The sequence below is a fragment of the Mytilus galloprovincialis genome, chromosome 10 (genome assembly GCF_965363235.1).
Source record: "Mytilus galloprovincialis chromosome 10, xbMytGall1.hap1.1, whole genome shotgun sequence".
Lineage (NCBI taxonomy): Eukaryota > Metazoa > Mollusca > Bivalvia > Mytilida > Mytilidae > Mytilus > Mytilus galloprovincialis.
Window position 1 is genome coordinate 89,152,381 of NC_134847.1, and position 18,886 is coordinate 89,171,266.

The 18,886-nt window shown below is 32.4% G+C and overlaps 1 protein-coding gene across 2 annotated transcripts in view; it reads right to left on the reverse strand.

Moving 5' to 3' along the window:
* The window catches only part of LOC143048714 (MAM and LDL-receptor class A domain-containing protein 1-like), a 180,227-nt gene extending 163,935 nt beyond the window's left edge, over window positions 1-16,292 (reverse strand). The window contains exons 1-15 of one of the 2 annotated variants that reach the window (XM_076222553.1): window positions 16,178-16,292; window positions 14,666-14,704; window positions 14,184-14,260; window positions 13,086-13,157; window positions 11,717-11,807; window positions 11,165-11,259; window positions 10,502-10,570; window positions 7,754-7,922; window positions 7,306-7,543; window positions 6,650-6,860; window positions 6,002-6,230; window positions 5,004-5,247; window positions 3,143-3,356; window positions 1,595-1,682; window positions 1,166-1,182 (exon numbers count right to left, since the gene is read on the reverse strand). In XM_076222553.1, the coding sequence (XP_076078668.1) occupies window positions 1,169-1,182; window positions 1,595-1,682; window positions 3,143-3,356; window positions 5,004-5,247; window positions 6,002-6,230; window positions 6,650-6,860; window positions 7,306-7,543; window positions 7,754-7,922; window positions 10,502-10,570; window positions 11,165-11,259; window positions 11,717-11,807; window positions 13,086-13,157; window positions 14,184-14,260; window positions 14,666-14,704; window positions 16,178-16,196 (1,869 nt within the window). In that variant the 5' untranslated portion in view covers window positions 16,197-16,292 and the 3' untranslated portion in view covers window positions 1,166-1,168. Of the gene's footprint in view, window positions 1-1,121; window positions 1,183-1,594; window positions 1,683-3,142; window positions 3,357-5,003; window positions 5,248-6,001; window positions 6,231-6,649; window positions 6,861-7,305; window positions 7,544-7,753; window positions 7,923-10,501; window positions 10,571-11,164; window positions 11,260-11,716; window positions 11,808-13,085; window positions 13,158-14,183; window positions 14,261-14,665; window positions 14,705-16,177 lie in introns of those variants that run through there. The other variant, XM_076222552.1, reaches the window with a different exon arrangement.
* Between the last annotated feature and the right edge of the window lie 2,594 nt (window positions 16,293-18,886).

An 18,886-nucleotide genomic window follows, 5' to 3' on the forward strand; every position in this document is an offset into this window, starting at 1 on the left:
CTCGAAAGATAAAAAACATTCAGACCAAATTGTTTATAAAGGAATTTATATCGTTATTTTTCAAAGCCAAAATGTTTCTAAACTTGCATGTATTAAGTTCACTGCATTCGCTTTAATTAATCATGTAAATTTATCGATTGTAGAGGTCATGACAATCTTGGATTTTCTCTGTATGAGCCCGAATGTCATACATGTTTTTTTTTACATTGTGTACCGACACTTTTCCTCTGAAATTTCAGTTTCGACATTGATACAACTTTGTGTACACGCAAGTGCAGTCAAACTTTGATCAACATAATTAAGATTCGTTTTTGTTATAAATTTACTGATGAAAGATATGATACTTAATAACACTAGTACAACACTGCACCAAATTTACATAGACTCGGTACATATAAAAAAGAAGATATGGTACGATTGACAATGAGACAACTGTCCACAAGAGACCAAAATGACACAGACATTAACAACTATAGGTCACCGTTCGGCATTCTCTTATGTAGAAAATGGTGGATTTAACATGGCTTTTATTCAAATAAACCTCTCACTTGAATGACAGTCGTATAACATGTCATTATATTGACAGCAATGTATGAACAAAATAAACAGACATTATACGTAAAATTGTCAACTAAAAGGGTAACAACAGTCATAGATTTGTTATAGATCATTTACCGTCGGCCTTCATCCGAATTTAGTACATGCAAAGCGGGTTTGCTTCTATAACTTTTATAGTTATGTTTGTATAATTTATAGCATTGGCAACTCTTCCCTGTTCCTAAATCGTCTATTGTTCGAAATGTTATGTTTTACATTGTATATATATATTATTTTTTTATATATTAATTTCAAAGGTAACTGTCTTTGTGAAAATACTTTATATACCATTGACGGTATATACGTATATCAAATCGATACATATGCCAGTGCTCAATTTTCCGAATTGTCAGACTTCTTGCATCAAATTTTGGTATTTATATTTGATCAAAAAGACATTAAGACTGGCTTTAAAATATGCTTCTACCTTAAGACATCGATCATCTTTTTATTAAGACAGTATTTTTTTTAACCTCAGAAATACATACAGGTGAAATAAAATGAAATCGAATAGCATCAGCATACAGAATTACAAAATATTTTAATTTCTTTTCCTATTTCTATTCAGGTCTCAGCTACAAGTATCTGAAATATAAGAAAAATAGTTAAATGTCAATAAAATTATCTTTGCAGACAAATACAATATTAACAACTAGGTAAATAGAAAAATATGTAAGTGTGTAATGATTGAAAATTAGGCAAGTATTCTTCAAGGACCTAGAAGAATATTTAAATGAAAGGAGGGCAGCTTTTTTACAAGATTATAAACCTTAACTGCATGGACATCATGTTTGTATGCACAGCAAATGTTAAGGCGTGTAAAACTCCTAACATTTCGAAAGATCCGTTCTACCTTTCGTTTAGAGTAGGCTCATCACAAAATATGAAAACAGCTCTATATTTAATATGCAGGCTACATGGGTTTGGAATAATATTTATGTTCGGCTAGCAGCAAATGTAATGTAAAGTAATCCTCATTTTAAAATATATAGCTTACCTTTACATGGACAAACAAAGTTAAGATTGACATCATCTAAGGCAATATCCCCTGTATAGCCATCACCTGTTTCTGCCTCGAACACAATCTAATAAATACCAATATGTATTGGTAAATTTAACGAAATCAAAGAGTTTTGTTATTTCAGCAGCTTTATTACTTATATTGATGTAGGTAAATAAAGGCAACAGTAGTATACCGCTGTTCAAAACTCATAAATCCATGGACAAAAAACAAAATCGGGATAACAAACTAAAACCGAGGGAAACGCATTAAATATAAGAGGAGAACAACGACATAACACTAAAATGTAACACACATAGACAAAATCCCACGAGAATAATATATATAACATCAAAACCAAATACATGAGTTTGGGATAGACAAGTACCGTGACACGTCTTATCGCAATGTGAATTTACACTCAAAAATAAGAGAAAACAAACGACACAACGTTATAATGGAATACACACAGAAACGAACTATAATATAACAATGACCATATTCCTGACTTGGTACAGGGCATTTTTAAAGGAAAAAATGGTGGGTTGAACCTGGTTTTGTGGCATGCCAAACCTCGCACTTTTATGGCCATGTGAAATATAACATCAAAATGACAACACAGGACTACAATATAAATAAATTGGAGAACACAATTAACAAAGAATCACACGAACAACAGCCAACAAAAGGCAACAAGTTCAAAATTTTAATACGCCAGAAGTGTATTTTGTTCACACAAGACCCATGTGTGACGCACAGATACAAAAGTTTGAAAGCCGAAACGAGTACAAAGTTGAACAGCATCGAGGACCAAAAGATCAAAAAGGTTGTGCCAAAAACGGCAAGAGTTTTCTGTTAAGTTACCAGAAAATCCCTATAATTTAGAGTAATTCATACTTTTGCTAACAGTAAATTTAATAAAATGAATATACAAAAAGTGTACATGATAAAGCTGAAGTATTAACTAATTACAGAAAACAACTGAAATACATTCACATAACCAGACATTTGAAACACAAAAGTAGACACATCCGAATACGTTAAAACCTCTACGCCAAGTGACGTCCTATTTGAAACTGAAAAATGACGAAAAAATGACGTCATTTGAATTAGTAAAACAGAGCATCAAAAAATGAAAAATGACGTCACATAAGAATGAATAAGATAGAATTAGGATTAATTTAAGATTATATATTTGAACTAAATACTGATATTGCATTTAATAACAAAGCACATTTTAATTCTTATTTATATAAAACTGAGGTAGCAATTAACTATATTATAAAAACTATTTTTACGATTTTTAAGAGCTCGTGCGTTTTTGAAACAGAAACTTCATCAGGTACGTTCGAGACCCAAAAGAACCTCTACATGTGCTCATTTGATGAAGGTCGGTTATTAATTTCATAAAATAAAAAAAATTGTTAACTGTTTAATAAACATTCGATACATGCTTCATTTTAGTGCAAATGAAAAGAGAATTTCAAAATAATAAAGCACTTTTTTCTCAGATACACCTTTGTTAAATGTCGTTTATAAACTTACATTTATTGGTTTAGAATCTGGCAGAAGAATACATTTTTGTTTCCACGATTGTCCTTGATTTCCCGAGATTGTACATACAGCGCCATCTAGCTGTCCACTTCCTGTTGAGTTATCACCAGTATAAATTGTCAAGTTTCCCACTGTCATGCCGTACATGTTGTACCAAAACGACAAACACTGACCTTTTGTTGGTGTGATCATCGGGGTCCATAGTCTAACAAAGAAAACATCTCATAGGATTAAGGTTTTGTGAACTTACATCTGTGACTTACAGAATTTCATAAAACATGAGTATAAAAGCGTTTAAGCTTTTGTTGAAATATCTCTCAATCATTATATTTCATCCAAGTTTGAAAAAAACTCAGAAGTTATAATTTATTCGTGCATTGAGTTATAAAACTACTAAATAGTTCAATAAATAATGAAATGATTTAGTTTTGGATTGTCAAAGCACCTATTATGTGTTTTCATTAATTTATTTGCTTTTGATGGTCTTTCAAATAGGTTGATAGTTTATATGACTTTTCGGCCTTCAACACTACAATTCGACAAGTCATATCTTCTCAAAGCAAGCTTTCTTATTTAATTTTATAGCTTTGAAATAACACTTATCGTGCTTGCTTTTTTAATCATCAAAGAATATTTTCTATACATGTACTACGAATATATACCAAAAGGAACTGACTATACATAACTCTTATATAAACAAAAAATGTTCTTTTCTGAAATTGTATATTACAGTTCAACAGGGGATATGATGTACACAGATTAACGACAAAAAAGATATTTTCGTCATTACACATTTTATGGAATGACTGAAGTAAAGACATATGGTCATCACTGAACTTCTCTAGTTCCGACAATTTAGCCCTGACTAAAAATTGGTGTCCGACTGGCTGAAAGGATTTATAAATACAAAGCCACGTAGGTCGTATGCCTATTGTAGTGATAGTTCTAGGCTCTCTTCACGTTAGAAATCCCATGTATGATTTCTCGATTTGGTGCATATGTGATTTGTTACGTAGACTATTTTCTATTTCTATCCAACATAGCCTCATTTCCATTGGCTCTAAAAAAAAGTCCCGCCATTTATTACTTAAAAAAGGAAACAGTAGTATACCGATGTTCAAAACTCATAAATCGATAGAAAAAAAAACAAATCCGGGTCACAAACCAAAGAAGGGAAACGCATTAAATTTAAGAGGAGAATGACGACACAACATTAAAATGTAACACACACAGAAACGAAATAAGCATTAGACAAAATCCGATGAGAAGAACAAATATAACATCAAAACTAAATACATGAATTTGGAATATAAAAGTACCGTGACATAACGACACAAAAGAAACACAACGTTAGAATGTAGCACACACAGAAACTAACTATAATATAACACACAAATAAACGAACTATAATATAACAATGACCATTTTCCGGACTTGGTACAGGACATTTTTTCAAATAAAAACATGGTGGGTTGAACGTGGTTTTTTTGGCATGCCAAACCTCCCGCTTTAATGGCCACACAGGTTTCATGTATAAGCTCGTTTGAGGTGAAACTCTTGTAAAATTTTTGAATTGAATTTCATGTGAGATTCGTATGAAATTTAAGTGAGCAAAATTTGCCTGTGTATTGTCTTTACATAAATCAGACTATTTTTTTCCTAAATGTATCATGACATAGGTTTTTATATAGCTTCCTTTACAATATTAGTTTTTATTCATTGATGAAACATACCATTACATAACGTTTCTTATATCCACATGTTTATGTCCCTGATATTTTCCCTTGCTGGTCAAATCACCTCTCCTTATTTTATTCTTTTTTTTTCTTTCGTAATTTTTAGAGTATAATACCTTGCAGTTTCTCCTTTCATTATTGAATTTGATGATTCTAGGTACATATAATGGCCTCCGGAAGTATTGTAGGTATGATCCGCAATCGGTCCGGTATTTAAAGAATTTGTTCTTCCGGAATGTCTTAACCAATCATGGTCTTCCCCTGACCCCTGTTGATATTGACAGATACTTGTGTTCTCAAAGGCACAGTTGATAGGTGATTCCACAATAGTAGGACTGGTTGACACCGGAGGTAGTGGTACTTTAAAAAAATATTAACAATGACGTAAAAAAGAGAAAAGCCATATATCTTTTTTTCGGTAAGTAAGTTATATTCTTAACAGTCTTAAGGTAAACTCTGATATTTTTAATATTGAATAAACATTTCAAAAGAAAGGCGGAATTTTTTTTTAGCATTTTCGGAGGACATTCATGTCTATATCATTAAAGATCTTACATAGACCTCAATAATTAAAACTAATCGTTAGTTATTTTACGTTAGAAAAATATTGGTATGATAGCACTATTTTAAATATTTAGATAAATTGATATCTTTTCTAGGAACAGCTCCCAGAATCTATCGTTTAGGCATCATGGCTTGTATATGTATATAAAAATATATATGAAACAAACTTTGTAACATTTAATATTACGTTTCTTTGTACAAATGTATAAATTGAAATGTGAACAGAGATGTCGTATCTTTATATGTCAAATCGCTTTTTGTTTAAAACTAGTTCGTATTCTTTCCTATTCGAGATGTTGTTTAGAGTTTTCGCGTGATCTGTTAGTTTATGCTTTTTGTAACATCTCGGTTCGACAAAAAGACTTCTGGCAATCCGCTATGGTCTGAAGCAACTATCACATATAGCATTGCTAAGGAGGATCTGGTCACACTTCGTAAGCAACTAAGATTAGGTCTATTGGTAAGGTTATTTCTGCTCAATATTTAGTTTTCAATGTTGAATTGTGTTTCTTGCAAGGTTTATCGAATATATATTTTAATTATATATTACCCGTAGTGGTTGGTAATGAAGATACAACACCGGATGTCTGAGGTGTTATTGTAAATGTAACTGAAGGCGGTGTTGTACTATCTGTCTGAGATTCTGTTGATAAAGGAGCAATGGTTGAAGGCCCCGGGGTATGGATACTGTCTGGACAGGGACAGCCATCCATCAGCTGTATATCATCAATTGCTATGTCTCCTGTATAACCATCACCAGCTATTCCTTCAAATATTACCTAAATTAACCCAAAAAATCAATGTCCTTACGTTACCTTTATATTGTCATATGTCACGAACCACAGAATAAAAAATAACATGTGTTATTTCTAATTGTTATATTGGGTTGTTGTCTCACAGTTCAAATCTTCTTTATTCAAACATATTTTTTTATAAAAGGGAATGGTATCTAAATTAGAACTAGCAGTATAAAGTGTAATTCACGGAGGGCTTAAAATATTGTATAGATCTATGAGCCCTGGCTGACGTAAGACATGAAAATCATTGGTAAAAAATAAGTTATTATTACCATATTACAAGTCATCAATTATACATTATGATTTTATATTTTCAGATAATTATGATTAGTTCAGTTTTCAATTTTCTATATAATCAATAAATAAAAATGAATTTAAATGTACAACTGTGTTTTCGTTACCTTCATCGACTGCAGATCCGATAATGGAACATTTGCAATGTGCCATGCGTTGCCTTGGTTACCAGACAGGGACCATACCAGCTTTGTCTGCTCAGTACCGGTAGAATTGTCAGCAATGTAAACATTGAGTGTTCCTATGGAGACACCATACATATTATACCAGAAGGATATACACTGACCTTTTGTCGATGATGCTGTCATAGACCATATCCTGAATGTTAAATGCTGTACATGTATTACAATAGAAGAACATCATAATTCATACATTGGCCTATATAAATACATAAAACATAATACTTTTTATTGGTTTTTTTTTGTTTTTTTGGTTTTGTTGGATTGATATATCGGTTGCGAGACTAAGTACAGCTTATTTGTTTCTTTGGCGCGCAAACACTTTATTTAATATTATTGATACAGTACACGAATAGTTCCTGCATATGCCTGATCTTTTGTATTTTGCTTTATAGAACATTCCTTTTCATTCTGTCTGGAGCAACGTTATTTTTTTCAAGTTATTACCAGGCCAAATATTCATTTCTGAATCTCTTGAAATACAAGATAAATATCGTTTTATTTCAACTTACATGCCACAAATGAAAATAATATAGATGATAAGAGAGTATATATTATATCACAGTTATTCTATAAAGAAGTACCTAGCGTTATCTCCCTTTCTCAATGCCACAGATGTTTCTATATACATGTAGTAACCTTTAGATGTAGTATGATCAGCAGACGGTCCGGTATTCAATGAGGACGTCATACCAGTGTGTCGCCTCCAATCAATGTTATTGTTTTTATCCTCCATGTAATTACATATATCGACTTTTTCAAAGTCACAGTTGATTAGTGAATCTACAGATGTAGCTGTATTTGTACATTCACTTGGTATTACTGTAAAAAAAAAAGCTCAGATAGTGGAAATTTGGTTTGAAAAGACATCAATCAGAGAACAAAAAGAACCATCAAAAAGGAACATTAGCTGTCAAATTTGTGATCATCTTTTTGACTTAAATTCTTATATTCCAATGTACGAAAAGATTTTTGAAGTGACTCGTGTCTATTTGACCATTATACAATCAATCAAAATTTGAAAATACAAACATGTAACGGGTTCAATTGTTGACGCCGGAATAACTGGGGTTGACGTTTTTGTAGGTTGTATTGTAGTCAGTGTTCGGTTAATGTGACCGTTACATAGATTATCAGAACAGCATTGTAGATCAGGTTCCGCCCTCTTTCCAAATATAGAACCAATGTCCATATTACACATCTACAAGAAAAGTATCAATATATTAAGATTGAAAATGAAAACAAGATTTCAACTAATTTTCTCTTTTCTATAAATCCATTTGTCTGCAGAGTTATTTAATGTGATACTAATAATATATTCAACACGAATTTGATATTCAAAACTTGAAAGCTTTTTTTGATTGGGATATATTTATATTAAGAACGTTATATTTATAAAAACTAATCAAAGCCAATGATTTCAAACCAACGAAAAGAGGCGAACCAAGGACGAGAGAACAAATTAATACCAAGAAACTAAATATTGTGCAAAACGGATACCACCAAAACAGGTGTTTCGGAAGGGTGAGCAGATACTATTCTCTGTTCGGTGACGTTTTGTCAAGCAATGAAGTTAAATAACTAGGTGATACTGATTGAGTCGACTGAAAATATTCTATCTCCTTTCTCCTATATGCAATGGATATGCACAATAAAGTCATGTTAATACTTTTAAGGTACTGTCAAGGTGGAAATACTAGTCATTTTCGGTATATAGGGACAATGCACTGAATGACCCATCATTCCGTTCAAAATAAATGAATGGTAAATGCAAAGTATCTTCTCCTGACAATTTGGAAATATAGTCGGTTGTACGGTTTGAAATCAGAACAGTTGTAGTGATATTTAAACAATTTATGGTTGATGAAAACGACTTATCATAGCAATTCAAAATAAGGATTGCTTAGAAACAAACATGACGAATAAGACATTTGTCTATATGAAGGGTGTAGGGCATGTCCCCATGGGTAATTTATACATATGGTTAACTAGAACGAACTTGTCATGATAGTTTAAACAAATATATATATTCTAGATTTGGGGATCCAAACCAGTTCTTTAATACATATATTCAACAATTTGTTATGTGGGGGTTGCGGAACATTACCACGTATTTAAGCTATAATATGATATGCACTGAAAATGTTTTTCAATAGCAATAAAAAAAAATTATAGACATTGGAATAACATGTAACATTCTAAACATCTATTATTTGACCTCAATGTTATCTGCAAAAGGTAAAAATCACAAAAATACTGAACGTCGAGGAAAGTTCAAAACAGAAAGTCTCTAATCAAATGGCAAAATCAAAAGCTCAAACACATCAAACAATTAGAAAACAACTGTCATATTCCTGACTTGTAGTACAGTACGTAACACAATTTTGATATAAGGATACATAGATATAGGAAGATGTGGTGTGAGTGCCAATGAGACAACCCTCCATCCAAATAACATTTTTAAAAAATAAACCATTATAGGTCAATGTACGGCCTTCAACACGGAGCCTTGGCTCACACCGAACAAAAAGTTATAAAGGCCCCTAAAATTACTAGTGTGAAACCATTCAAACGGGAAAACCAACGGTCTAATCTATATAAAATAAAAATGCAGAAACATGTATGCTCCAGGAAATTATAAATTCAATTCAAAATTTTAATTATCTTGACCTGGAGTTCCTAGTTCATATTTACGTGAATGTCTTGCTGTTCCAGATACATCGTTTTGTACAATACAAGTGTAAGTTTTCAAAATTTTTAACCATTTAATGTGTCAAATTGTATTAAAGTTTTTGTCTAAACACGGTTCCACATGAAAAAGAACCATCAGAAGAAGAATGACTACTGAAAACATATTTTTATAGCATGAATCACAATCTACTAGGATAACTCATCAATGTACTTGAACGGGATTTACACGACGATTGAAGAAGACAACAGTTGGCCACACTTGAGCACCTGGTTCCACCGAAGATTTGGTAGGGTTCGTTATGCTCAAGAGCACCTGGGTTCCCCCGAAGATTTGGTAGGGTTCGTGTTGCTCAAGAGCACCTGGGTTCCCCCGAAGATTTGGTAGGGTTCGTGTTGCTCAAGAGCACATGGGTTCCCCCGAAGATTTGGTAGGGTTCGTGTTACTCAATCATTTTAAGTTTTCTGTCTAGTGAAATGGTTTGTTCGCATTTTATCGGCCGTTATGGCGTTTTCGACTTATGATTATGATTTTTTTATATCTCCTCTTCGTTTTACCATGTCTCCCTTTGTCTTATCAGAGACATAATACAACAATGACCAAGTGTAGTCAATCTGTAATAGAAATATCATTCATTTCTATGACAATGATCAAAAAGTATAATAGGGTTCTGTTAAACACTTATGAACTTCTTCCAAAAACCTACAATTGTGGAATACCAGAAGTCCTAATGCATGCCAATACAAATCGATTAATGCTTATTGTAGTTAATGAGGGAAGGGTGAGTCGGGGTTTTTTAATTTCATGTATATGTCCGACTTGTTAGGACCATATTGCAAATGAAAAGATTAAGTTGACTCAAGGTTTAAAATAAAATGTCTGCAGCTTTTATATTATTACTTATAGATGCTTATGATCACATCACGAAATATTTTAAAACATTTAATGAAATTTTCATTGTTATCAAGTACCATCAAAACAACAAACGAAAGATAATTTATTCCCAGACTTTTTAATGAAATAAGTCGATGTCGGTACCAATATTTTGACTTTATTGTTGAATTATCGTTCAAAGACTATAATGTACTTACGCGCTTTTCCATACAGCCGGTGAAAATGTATTTTTCTCCGTTTCTAAACTCTTCCTTCGTGAAACATAACTACAAAATTGATAAAACAAAATATGTTAAGCATTGCAAAATAGGTACAAGTATAACAAGGTATCATTTAAATGGCAAGCTTTGCAAACTATCAGTATCACTCTTTTGAAACGTCGGTCCTTATAACAATTGATGTATTGCCATGTTCAACGTTCTTACATATTTGTGCTCTATTTAATTGTTTTTATTTTTATCTTTTTAATTTACAATTATTCGTTTGCTTTAATAAAAGTAGATTCAGACAGATTTTAGGTGTAATTTGAATGTTGCATTCACATGTCTGCTTGGCATTGGACAATGCTTTAATGATGATATTACAATATTTGACTATATTGGAAATTGAATTGTGGGCTTCATTAAACTGGGACATTTTTATTATAATTTTTGTAATGATCGTTAACCTAACCAAACACTATTGAGATAAATCTGCTTTCTTTGGAACCTCTTTTTGATTTAATCATGACATATGCTTGAAATATTTCCTTGCCTCTTTGTGGTTTTAAAGGTGAAACAAGAAAAAGATTTAGTGATCACTGAAAAGGTTTTCTTCATAGCATTAATCATAAAACAGAAATATAAACTCATTTTAATTACCTCCTCCTGCTTACAGAAAGCTATTTTATGACATACTTCAGACTGTAGATTACCAGAACAGCGATAACACACATTTACACCAGCACCATTATTATCTATGGGAAAAGTATTTCGATTAATGTTAAAGTATTAAAAGTCACATTCGTGCGATTTACTTTCGACCTCTCAAATTTGTTTATTACTTTTGAATTTCAAGGAACAGACCAGTAAGGCTTCTAGATATTCCTGTCAGTTGCTGATATTTGTGCTATGTTGCATTCCTTTGATGAGGATGTCGCGCTTTTTTCTTAGTTTCATTGTGACAAATATACAAGACATTACATAAGACATAACATAAGAGCTTAGACATAATACAAAAACCAACTGACTGAGAACAATCAGCCGAACCGAAAGCCCAAATGAGCTCCGGTAGCCTGGAATGATAAACAGTTCTTGTTCCACTCTTGGCACTTGTCGTTTTATTCCTATCATCACTTAATAGTTTTCTCATCGTATTGATTGCAATAGAATTTCTTTCGATATCAGACATGGTTATTTTGTTCGAATATTTACCTGTTTCCCCACACCCTTGTGTATTACACAGATCTGTAGAACAACATTCATTACACTGTGATGTGACATTATTCGGAGGTGTATTACATATCTAAAATATAAATCTACAACTTATGTATGCAAGAATATACGTAAATGAGGTAGCTACTGAACGACACAAGTACAGAGAGAGGCAATAATCAGGTTTCAGTATTAAGCTAGTTTCTAAAGTTTTTATAAATTTCGAGATTACATGTTTGTTGTTGATGTTATATGTTCGTTGTTGTGTTGCAGTTTGCATATGGCGTCGACCATTATATTATCAAGGTGCGCGTTTTTTGTGATGAATGTTCTTTCGTGTGTTTGTGCTGTGTTTCAGTGGAAGCGCGAGGTTTGGCTAGCCGCAAAATCAGGTTCAACCAACCATATTTTCTTTAAATGTCCTGTACCAAGTGAGGAAAATGGCAATTATCTTATAGTTATTTCTATGTGCGTGGCATTGTCGTTTGTTTTTTTTTTTTTTTTTTTTTTTTGTTGCACTTCAATATTTCTGTTGTTTCGTTGTTTTCCTCTTACAGTTTATGTGTTTCTTCGGTTTTAGTTTGTAACCCGTATTTGTTTACTCTCAATAGATTAACGACTTTCAAACAGCGGTACACTATTTGTGCCTTTATTTATCAGTTGCGTAGTGTAGTAATTTCAACGACATTTTTTAACATTGGCATAACAAGAGGTTGTGGTAGCCATTTAACTATGTTCATCCATTTTTTCGTACAATGTCCTGTACTAAGTCAGGAATATGGCAATTGTTATCAACTAGCCCGTTTCTATGTGTGTTTCGTATGTTTGTGTTGCACTTCAGTGTTCCTGCTGTTACTTTGTTTTCCTCATAAAGTTGATTTGTTTTCATTGGTTTATGACTCCTGAACACCGGTATACTACTGTTGCTGTTATTATGTACAGCATGTCAAGCTTCTAATCGTTCAGAATTGTTTTAAAATCTTCAAATATATAAATAAAGAGATGTGTGCTCATGACTTTATTTTTAACAAATGCAGTATAATCTTCTATATTTTCATTCCGATTGCAATACCTAACATTAAGATCGCATGAGTTCAGTCAATTGTTTGAATGATGTACCTTCGAGGTTTTTTGTTTGCTTTTTATTCATGTAATGGTGTTTTTTCGTTGTTGTATTGGTTTTTTAGTTCATATAAAACGGGTTCACAAGGTCCACAACACAAAAAACTCAAAATGAGAAACAAATAAAACACATTTTTGCACTTTGTAAATACAATGACAATTTCGTTAAATTATTGGTGGGGTTCCGGTTGCTCAACCTTTGTGTCTTTCATTTTTCTTTGACAATCGATTTATGTTGATCTTTTACCTTCTCGCTCCTGCATCCTATACTGTATGATACACCTCCAAAGTTATCCATTTTACGTTCCATACCACATTTCTATACAAAAACAGAAAAAGTTATCTACCGATATCGAATATTAGAACCATTACTTCTCATTGAACTTATGATCTCATCAGAAATGTATAATGATAGTATGTTGGCGATATTATTGGTATATTTGATCTTTCTAGGTTTAGTGTATTTCAGCAGGCTTATTCATGTTTTATATGCAAATTTGGATGATTGCTTAAAAAATACAGGAAAATAAAGAATATAGATAACATTTGCCAAATAAAAAAAATCTGAAATGTAGAGTAATTGGTGCTAAAATAGAAATTTGAGAATATTGTGCAAAATTATTAACAGAAAAAAATGACTGAACATTTAGATTACACATCTATTCTATATGACGTGTATTGCTCTACAACCGATAATACTCATAAGATCTCTGGTAAATTTATTTTAGTAGTTTTGTAGATAGTCGTGGCGCATGTATAGTTTAAGCTACGTGTAAAGGTTGTACAGATGAAATATAGTGTCAATGAAATATTTGTCAAGTTATCTCCAAAGGCGGCTATCAAGGCATAACTGTCTGCTAATAAGGTCCGTCTTTAAAAAATGCTCATCCTTAATTCAAAACAACACATGGATTATGGACCAACACTTGATGTGTCCTGCATTTGCATAAAAGCTAGCAATGGTTAAGTATTGTGCAAAAGTGGGATTTTTTTGGTAAACATGTAATTGTCGCGAAAATTTTCCAACGATTTCCGTTCAATTCGGTGCTAGCGTTCGACTTGAATTTGCAGTGATAATGGTTTGATTTTTTTGTATCCAAGGTCTCTCTTCTATGTCTTTGAGATGAAAATAGATGGTTAAAGGAACTTTGGGTTTTGTCAAGTGTGTATGTAGAGTTCTTGTCAAAAAATCTGTCATCGTTTTCAATACATAGCTTTTCATTCGACTTTATGTTCATCCCCATATCCACTCTTTAGCCAAATGAATAGTATAATAACATTTCGTGAGTGTGTTGAACTGTATGTTGCGTTTACAATGCAATACACATATGTAATTAATATGTACCTCTCCTGACGCACATGCTCCGACATCTTCACAGAACCTTGGATGAGCAATATCTGGACAAATCAAACATGTGAGTCCTGAAAAATAGTTCATGTAAATCGAATTATATAAAGTATGTTCTTGCATAGGACAATTAAGACCCTTTTATTTCATAACATTGATATATGGATAGAAGATGTGGTATGAATGTCAATAAGACAAATCTCCATTCAGTTATATGCCCTGTACCAAGTCAGGCAAATGTCCATTGTTACATTATAGTTCGTTACCCTGTGTGTTACGTTTCGGTGTTGTGTCGTAGTTCTCTTATATTTGATACGTTTCCCTCAGTTTAGGTTTGTAACCCGGATTTGTTTTTTTTCTCTATCGATTTATGAATTTTGAAAAGCGATATACTACTGTTGCCTTCATTTATGCCTACACATAGCATTACTTGTTTGGTAGATAACTTGAAATACAAAATGTAGTACAGCAATACATACCTGAAGATGATGGGACAAATAAAACAGCAAATGTAATATCTGTAAAAACAAATATATAAACGCAGATAGTATTTAAACAGTAGAAGATTATCAGTTACTTGATTCGCCAAAACATGAAGATCCAACACAACACATCTTAGAATGATTTATTCTATAACACCATTTTACATGCTTAAAATTAGACCTGTGTAAATGTGACAGTACGATCTTTCGACCTGTTTACATTAACAACCTTTTAAAGTGTATACAATAAGGACTTTTACCATGTTTACAATTAAAGCGTTTGATTCGGTTTAGATCATAAGGAATCTATTTGTCGGCTAATGTGAACGAATGCTTCATTTATTTGCATAAGTAAGTAGATATAGGAAGATGTGGTATGGGTGCCAATGAGATAACTCTCCATCCAAATAAAAAATTATAAAAGTAAACTATTATAGGTCAAGGTACGGCCTTCAACACGGAGTCTTGGCTCACACCGAACAGCAAGCTATAAAGGGCCCCAAAAATTATTAATGTAAAACCATTCAAACGGGAAAACCAACGGTCTAATCTATTAATGTAGGGAAATTTTGAGTTTGGAGTTTTCCAAAAGAACAATCAAAACTCACAAGTAGCAAAAAGACTTATAAAACAATCCCAAAACAAAACTACGAAAAAAGGCAAAAAATCAAGCAACATTGAAACTAAATGGATAAAGAATAACTTGTGAAGTGTAGCCGAATAGAAATTTGGAAATAGGATTAAATAAAGACAATAATGAAAAACGCAACAGTAGTATACCGCTGTTCAAAGGTAAAAATCATGTAAATCACTGTGGAACGTGGCCACAAGTATAGACATATTCTTCAGCTTCATGCAATTGATGTTATTGGTTTATTTTCAGTTTTACAAAAGTTTTAATTTTTCGAAAAACTAAGGGTTTCCTTATTCCAGGCATAGATTTCCTTAGCCGTATTTGGCACAACTTTTTGGAATTTTGGATCCTCAATGCTCTTCAACTTTGTAATTGTTTGGCTTTATAAATATTTTGATATGAGCGTCACTGATGAGTCTTATGTAGACGAAACGCGCGTCTGGCGTACTAAATTATAATCCTGGTACCTTTGATAACTATTAAGAGCGTCTGCATGTTTGTTTAAAACAAGTAAGCTGAACACCTAAAAAATAAAAAGCCTTATTCCTGATCACCAAAAGAGAAAAGCTAACCAATAAAAACAAAAACTGTTCCAATTCAGCATTTTCTGAGCGAGTGGAAACTTAAATGAACCAAACTTACTGTATTTATTAAAGTTGAATGACTAATCGAAATGAATTATTTAAACATGTATCTAACAAATCATTGACTAATGGGTTTCGTGGGGGTACGTATAGATTTTAATGATTATGTAACAATAGCATTATTTTTTTCGATTTTTACTAAATGAGATAAGACAGGTATTGAAAGAGGTTAAAACTGAAAGGAAAGTATAAACACAATAAAACCTAACATTTTGCTGATATATAACTCACATAATATCATTGCGTTCATATCTTCCCTTTACGTTGTCTTATAACTGTAATCAGTGATATAACTTCCAATGATGACCGACATTCTAACCTTATGACATGTGCTGCTGATTGTACATTCTTATCAATAGCTTATATAGTATATTTTTATCATAATATATAGAACTTGTGTTTATTTCCGTCTACATGTACGAATATTTGGTACCTTATTAATCAATGAAGATAATGTTTTAAATAAAAAATAATGTAACTGAATTAAACATATCGGTATATAAGCAGAAATTTAGGTTAAGCGAACCTTTGCAATCTGCAACAAACAAAGGTACTTCGGCACAAAATGAGGTAAAGCAGTTTTAAGCATCTACAACTTCCACAATCTGAATCAAGGTATTTCAGAAAACTTAAATTAAGAGAAAGTTAACCAATTAAACCACTCACGGTCAAGATTAAGAAGTAAAATAGCAAATATAACTCACTACCTTCTATTAATATTTTGCTCAGATAGTTGGGACATGGATCCCGCAACATTGCTATATTTATATCTGGACAAATCAGATTCTTAATTTTAAGTAGAAGAGTAATCCGATAGTTCGTGTAACGGGCGCAATGAATTAAATAGTGCTCAGTGCTTTCAATACGGTTACCTGGGCAGAAATTGCAAAACCTATTTAATGTTAGATTATATTTATACAAGTGGTCATTAAGGGCACTAAGCCCTAAGCGTAATCTAGTATGAATCTTTTTCTCATAACCATGTCCTCGTGCATATATTTTTTTACTACACAAGTTGAGATTCTTCTTTAACAACCTTTTGAAACTCGCCAAAGATGTTGCTGTAATTAGTTCAGCTGACAAACTATTCCAGTCTCTAATCGTAGCTAGAAGAAAAGAATTATAGTATGCTACTGTTCTTGACCTGATGGGTATCAGGTTAGCGTGTCGTCTTAAGTTATAGTTTTCAATATTATGATGGAACAATGGATGAAAATTACAGAGATAATCTGGGACAAGATGATTTTTAATTTTGTACAAGTATGTAAGTCTGGGAACATAAGGCGACAGTTTGATGAGTGCCGACATATAAATAACTAACAAACTGTTGAACATATACAAAAAATATTTTGAGTAAATAAAATATTTGCCAAATTTTATGTAAATTAATAACGGTTAAACAAGGGGAACATAGGTATACAAACAAACACTCAAATTACAGCTGTAAGACAACATATATATTCAGTCCAACAAAAGACATTTTAAGGGCAAATTATGTTTACAGTCCAAAAACACTGAAAAGACATCCATTAAACAACATAGGTATACAGTTCAACAACTCTAAAAAATACATCTATAAGACACCATACGTGTACAGTCCAACAACACAGAAAGGACATCTCTAGAATAACATATGTATACAATCCAAAAAATCACAAAAATACTGAACTCCGAGGAAAATTCAAAACGGAACGTCCCTAATAAAATGGCAAAATCAAAACTGTCATATTCCTGACTAATAACATGCTTTTTCAAATGTAGAAAATAGTTGATTGAACCTAGTTTTATAGCGCTAAACCTCTCACTTGGATGACAGGTGCATCAAATTTTTAGGGCAAAATATGTATACAGTCAAAAAAAGACATATATAGGGAAACGTAGTGTATACAACTCAGCAATACTATAGAGACATGTATATACAAATGTATATAGAAGGCTAAAACACTCAAAAGACATATATAGAGCAACATACATGTATGTATAGAGGCCAACAAAATACATCTATAGAGCAACATACATGTATTTATAAGAATCTGATGTTTAGTAGTTGTCGTTTGTTGATGTTGTTCAAAAGTGTTTCTCGTTTCTCGCTTTTTATATAAATCACACCGCTTGTTTTCCCGTTTAAATAGTTTTACCCATGTCATTTTTTGAACCCTTTATAGCTTGCTGTTTGGATTTTGAAGGGTATACTTTGACCTAAAATGGTCTACTGGCGTCGATACAAAATATAGTAAGTTCGTAATATCATCTATATCACATTTTAATTGAATCAGCTGAAACAATCAAAGGTCTGCTTATACACAAAGTGTTCCAAATTAAAAAAAAATTCAAAACATTTTTGTATACTGAAATGTCTTCCATCTTATTTATATTACTTGATGTGATTAGCTTGCTAGAATCGTACTACATGTATTCCATGAGAACAGTGATTGGATTTGTATTTTCTTGCTTAGGTGATGTATCATATATTGTTTGAATAGAAACATAAAGGCAAGAACTTTGAACTTGGATCACTCATGTTTGTCGTTGCCCAAACTAAAGATATTCATATGATGAAGTCAGACATAATCGTTCAACCTGCTGAATTGAGGTATGGAGCTTGCATGTCAATAACTGCTAGTAGTCCTTTGTTAAATTATGTATCATTGCCATCGTCATTTTGTTTAGTTTCTTTTGTTACCTATTCTGACACCGGACCGGGACTTCTTTTAGGCTGAGTTTTATTGTGCGTACTGATGTGTGTTCGTTCTTTCTATATTGGCTAGAGGAATAGGGGATACATGTTATACATTTATGCGGCTGTACCAAGTCAGGAGCCTCTCTTGTACGATTTTTAATTTTAACTCATTTATTTATTTCGGAGTTTAGTATGCTGTCTATTATCACTGAACTAGTGCACATTTTTTGTTTAAGGGCCAACTAATGGCCGCCTCAGGG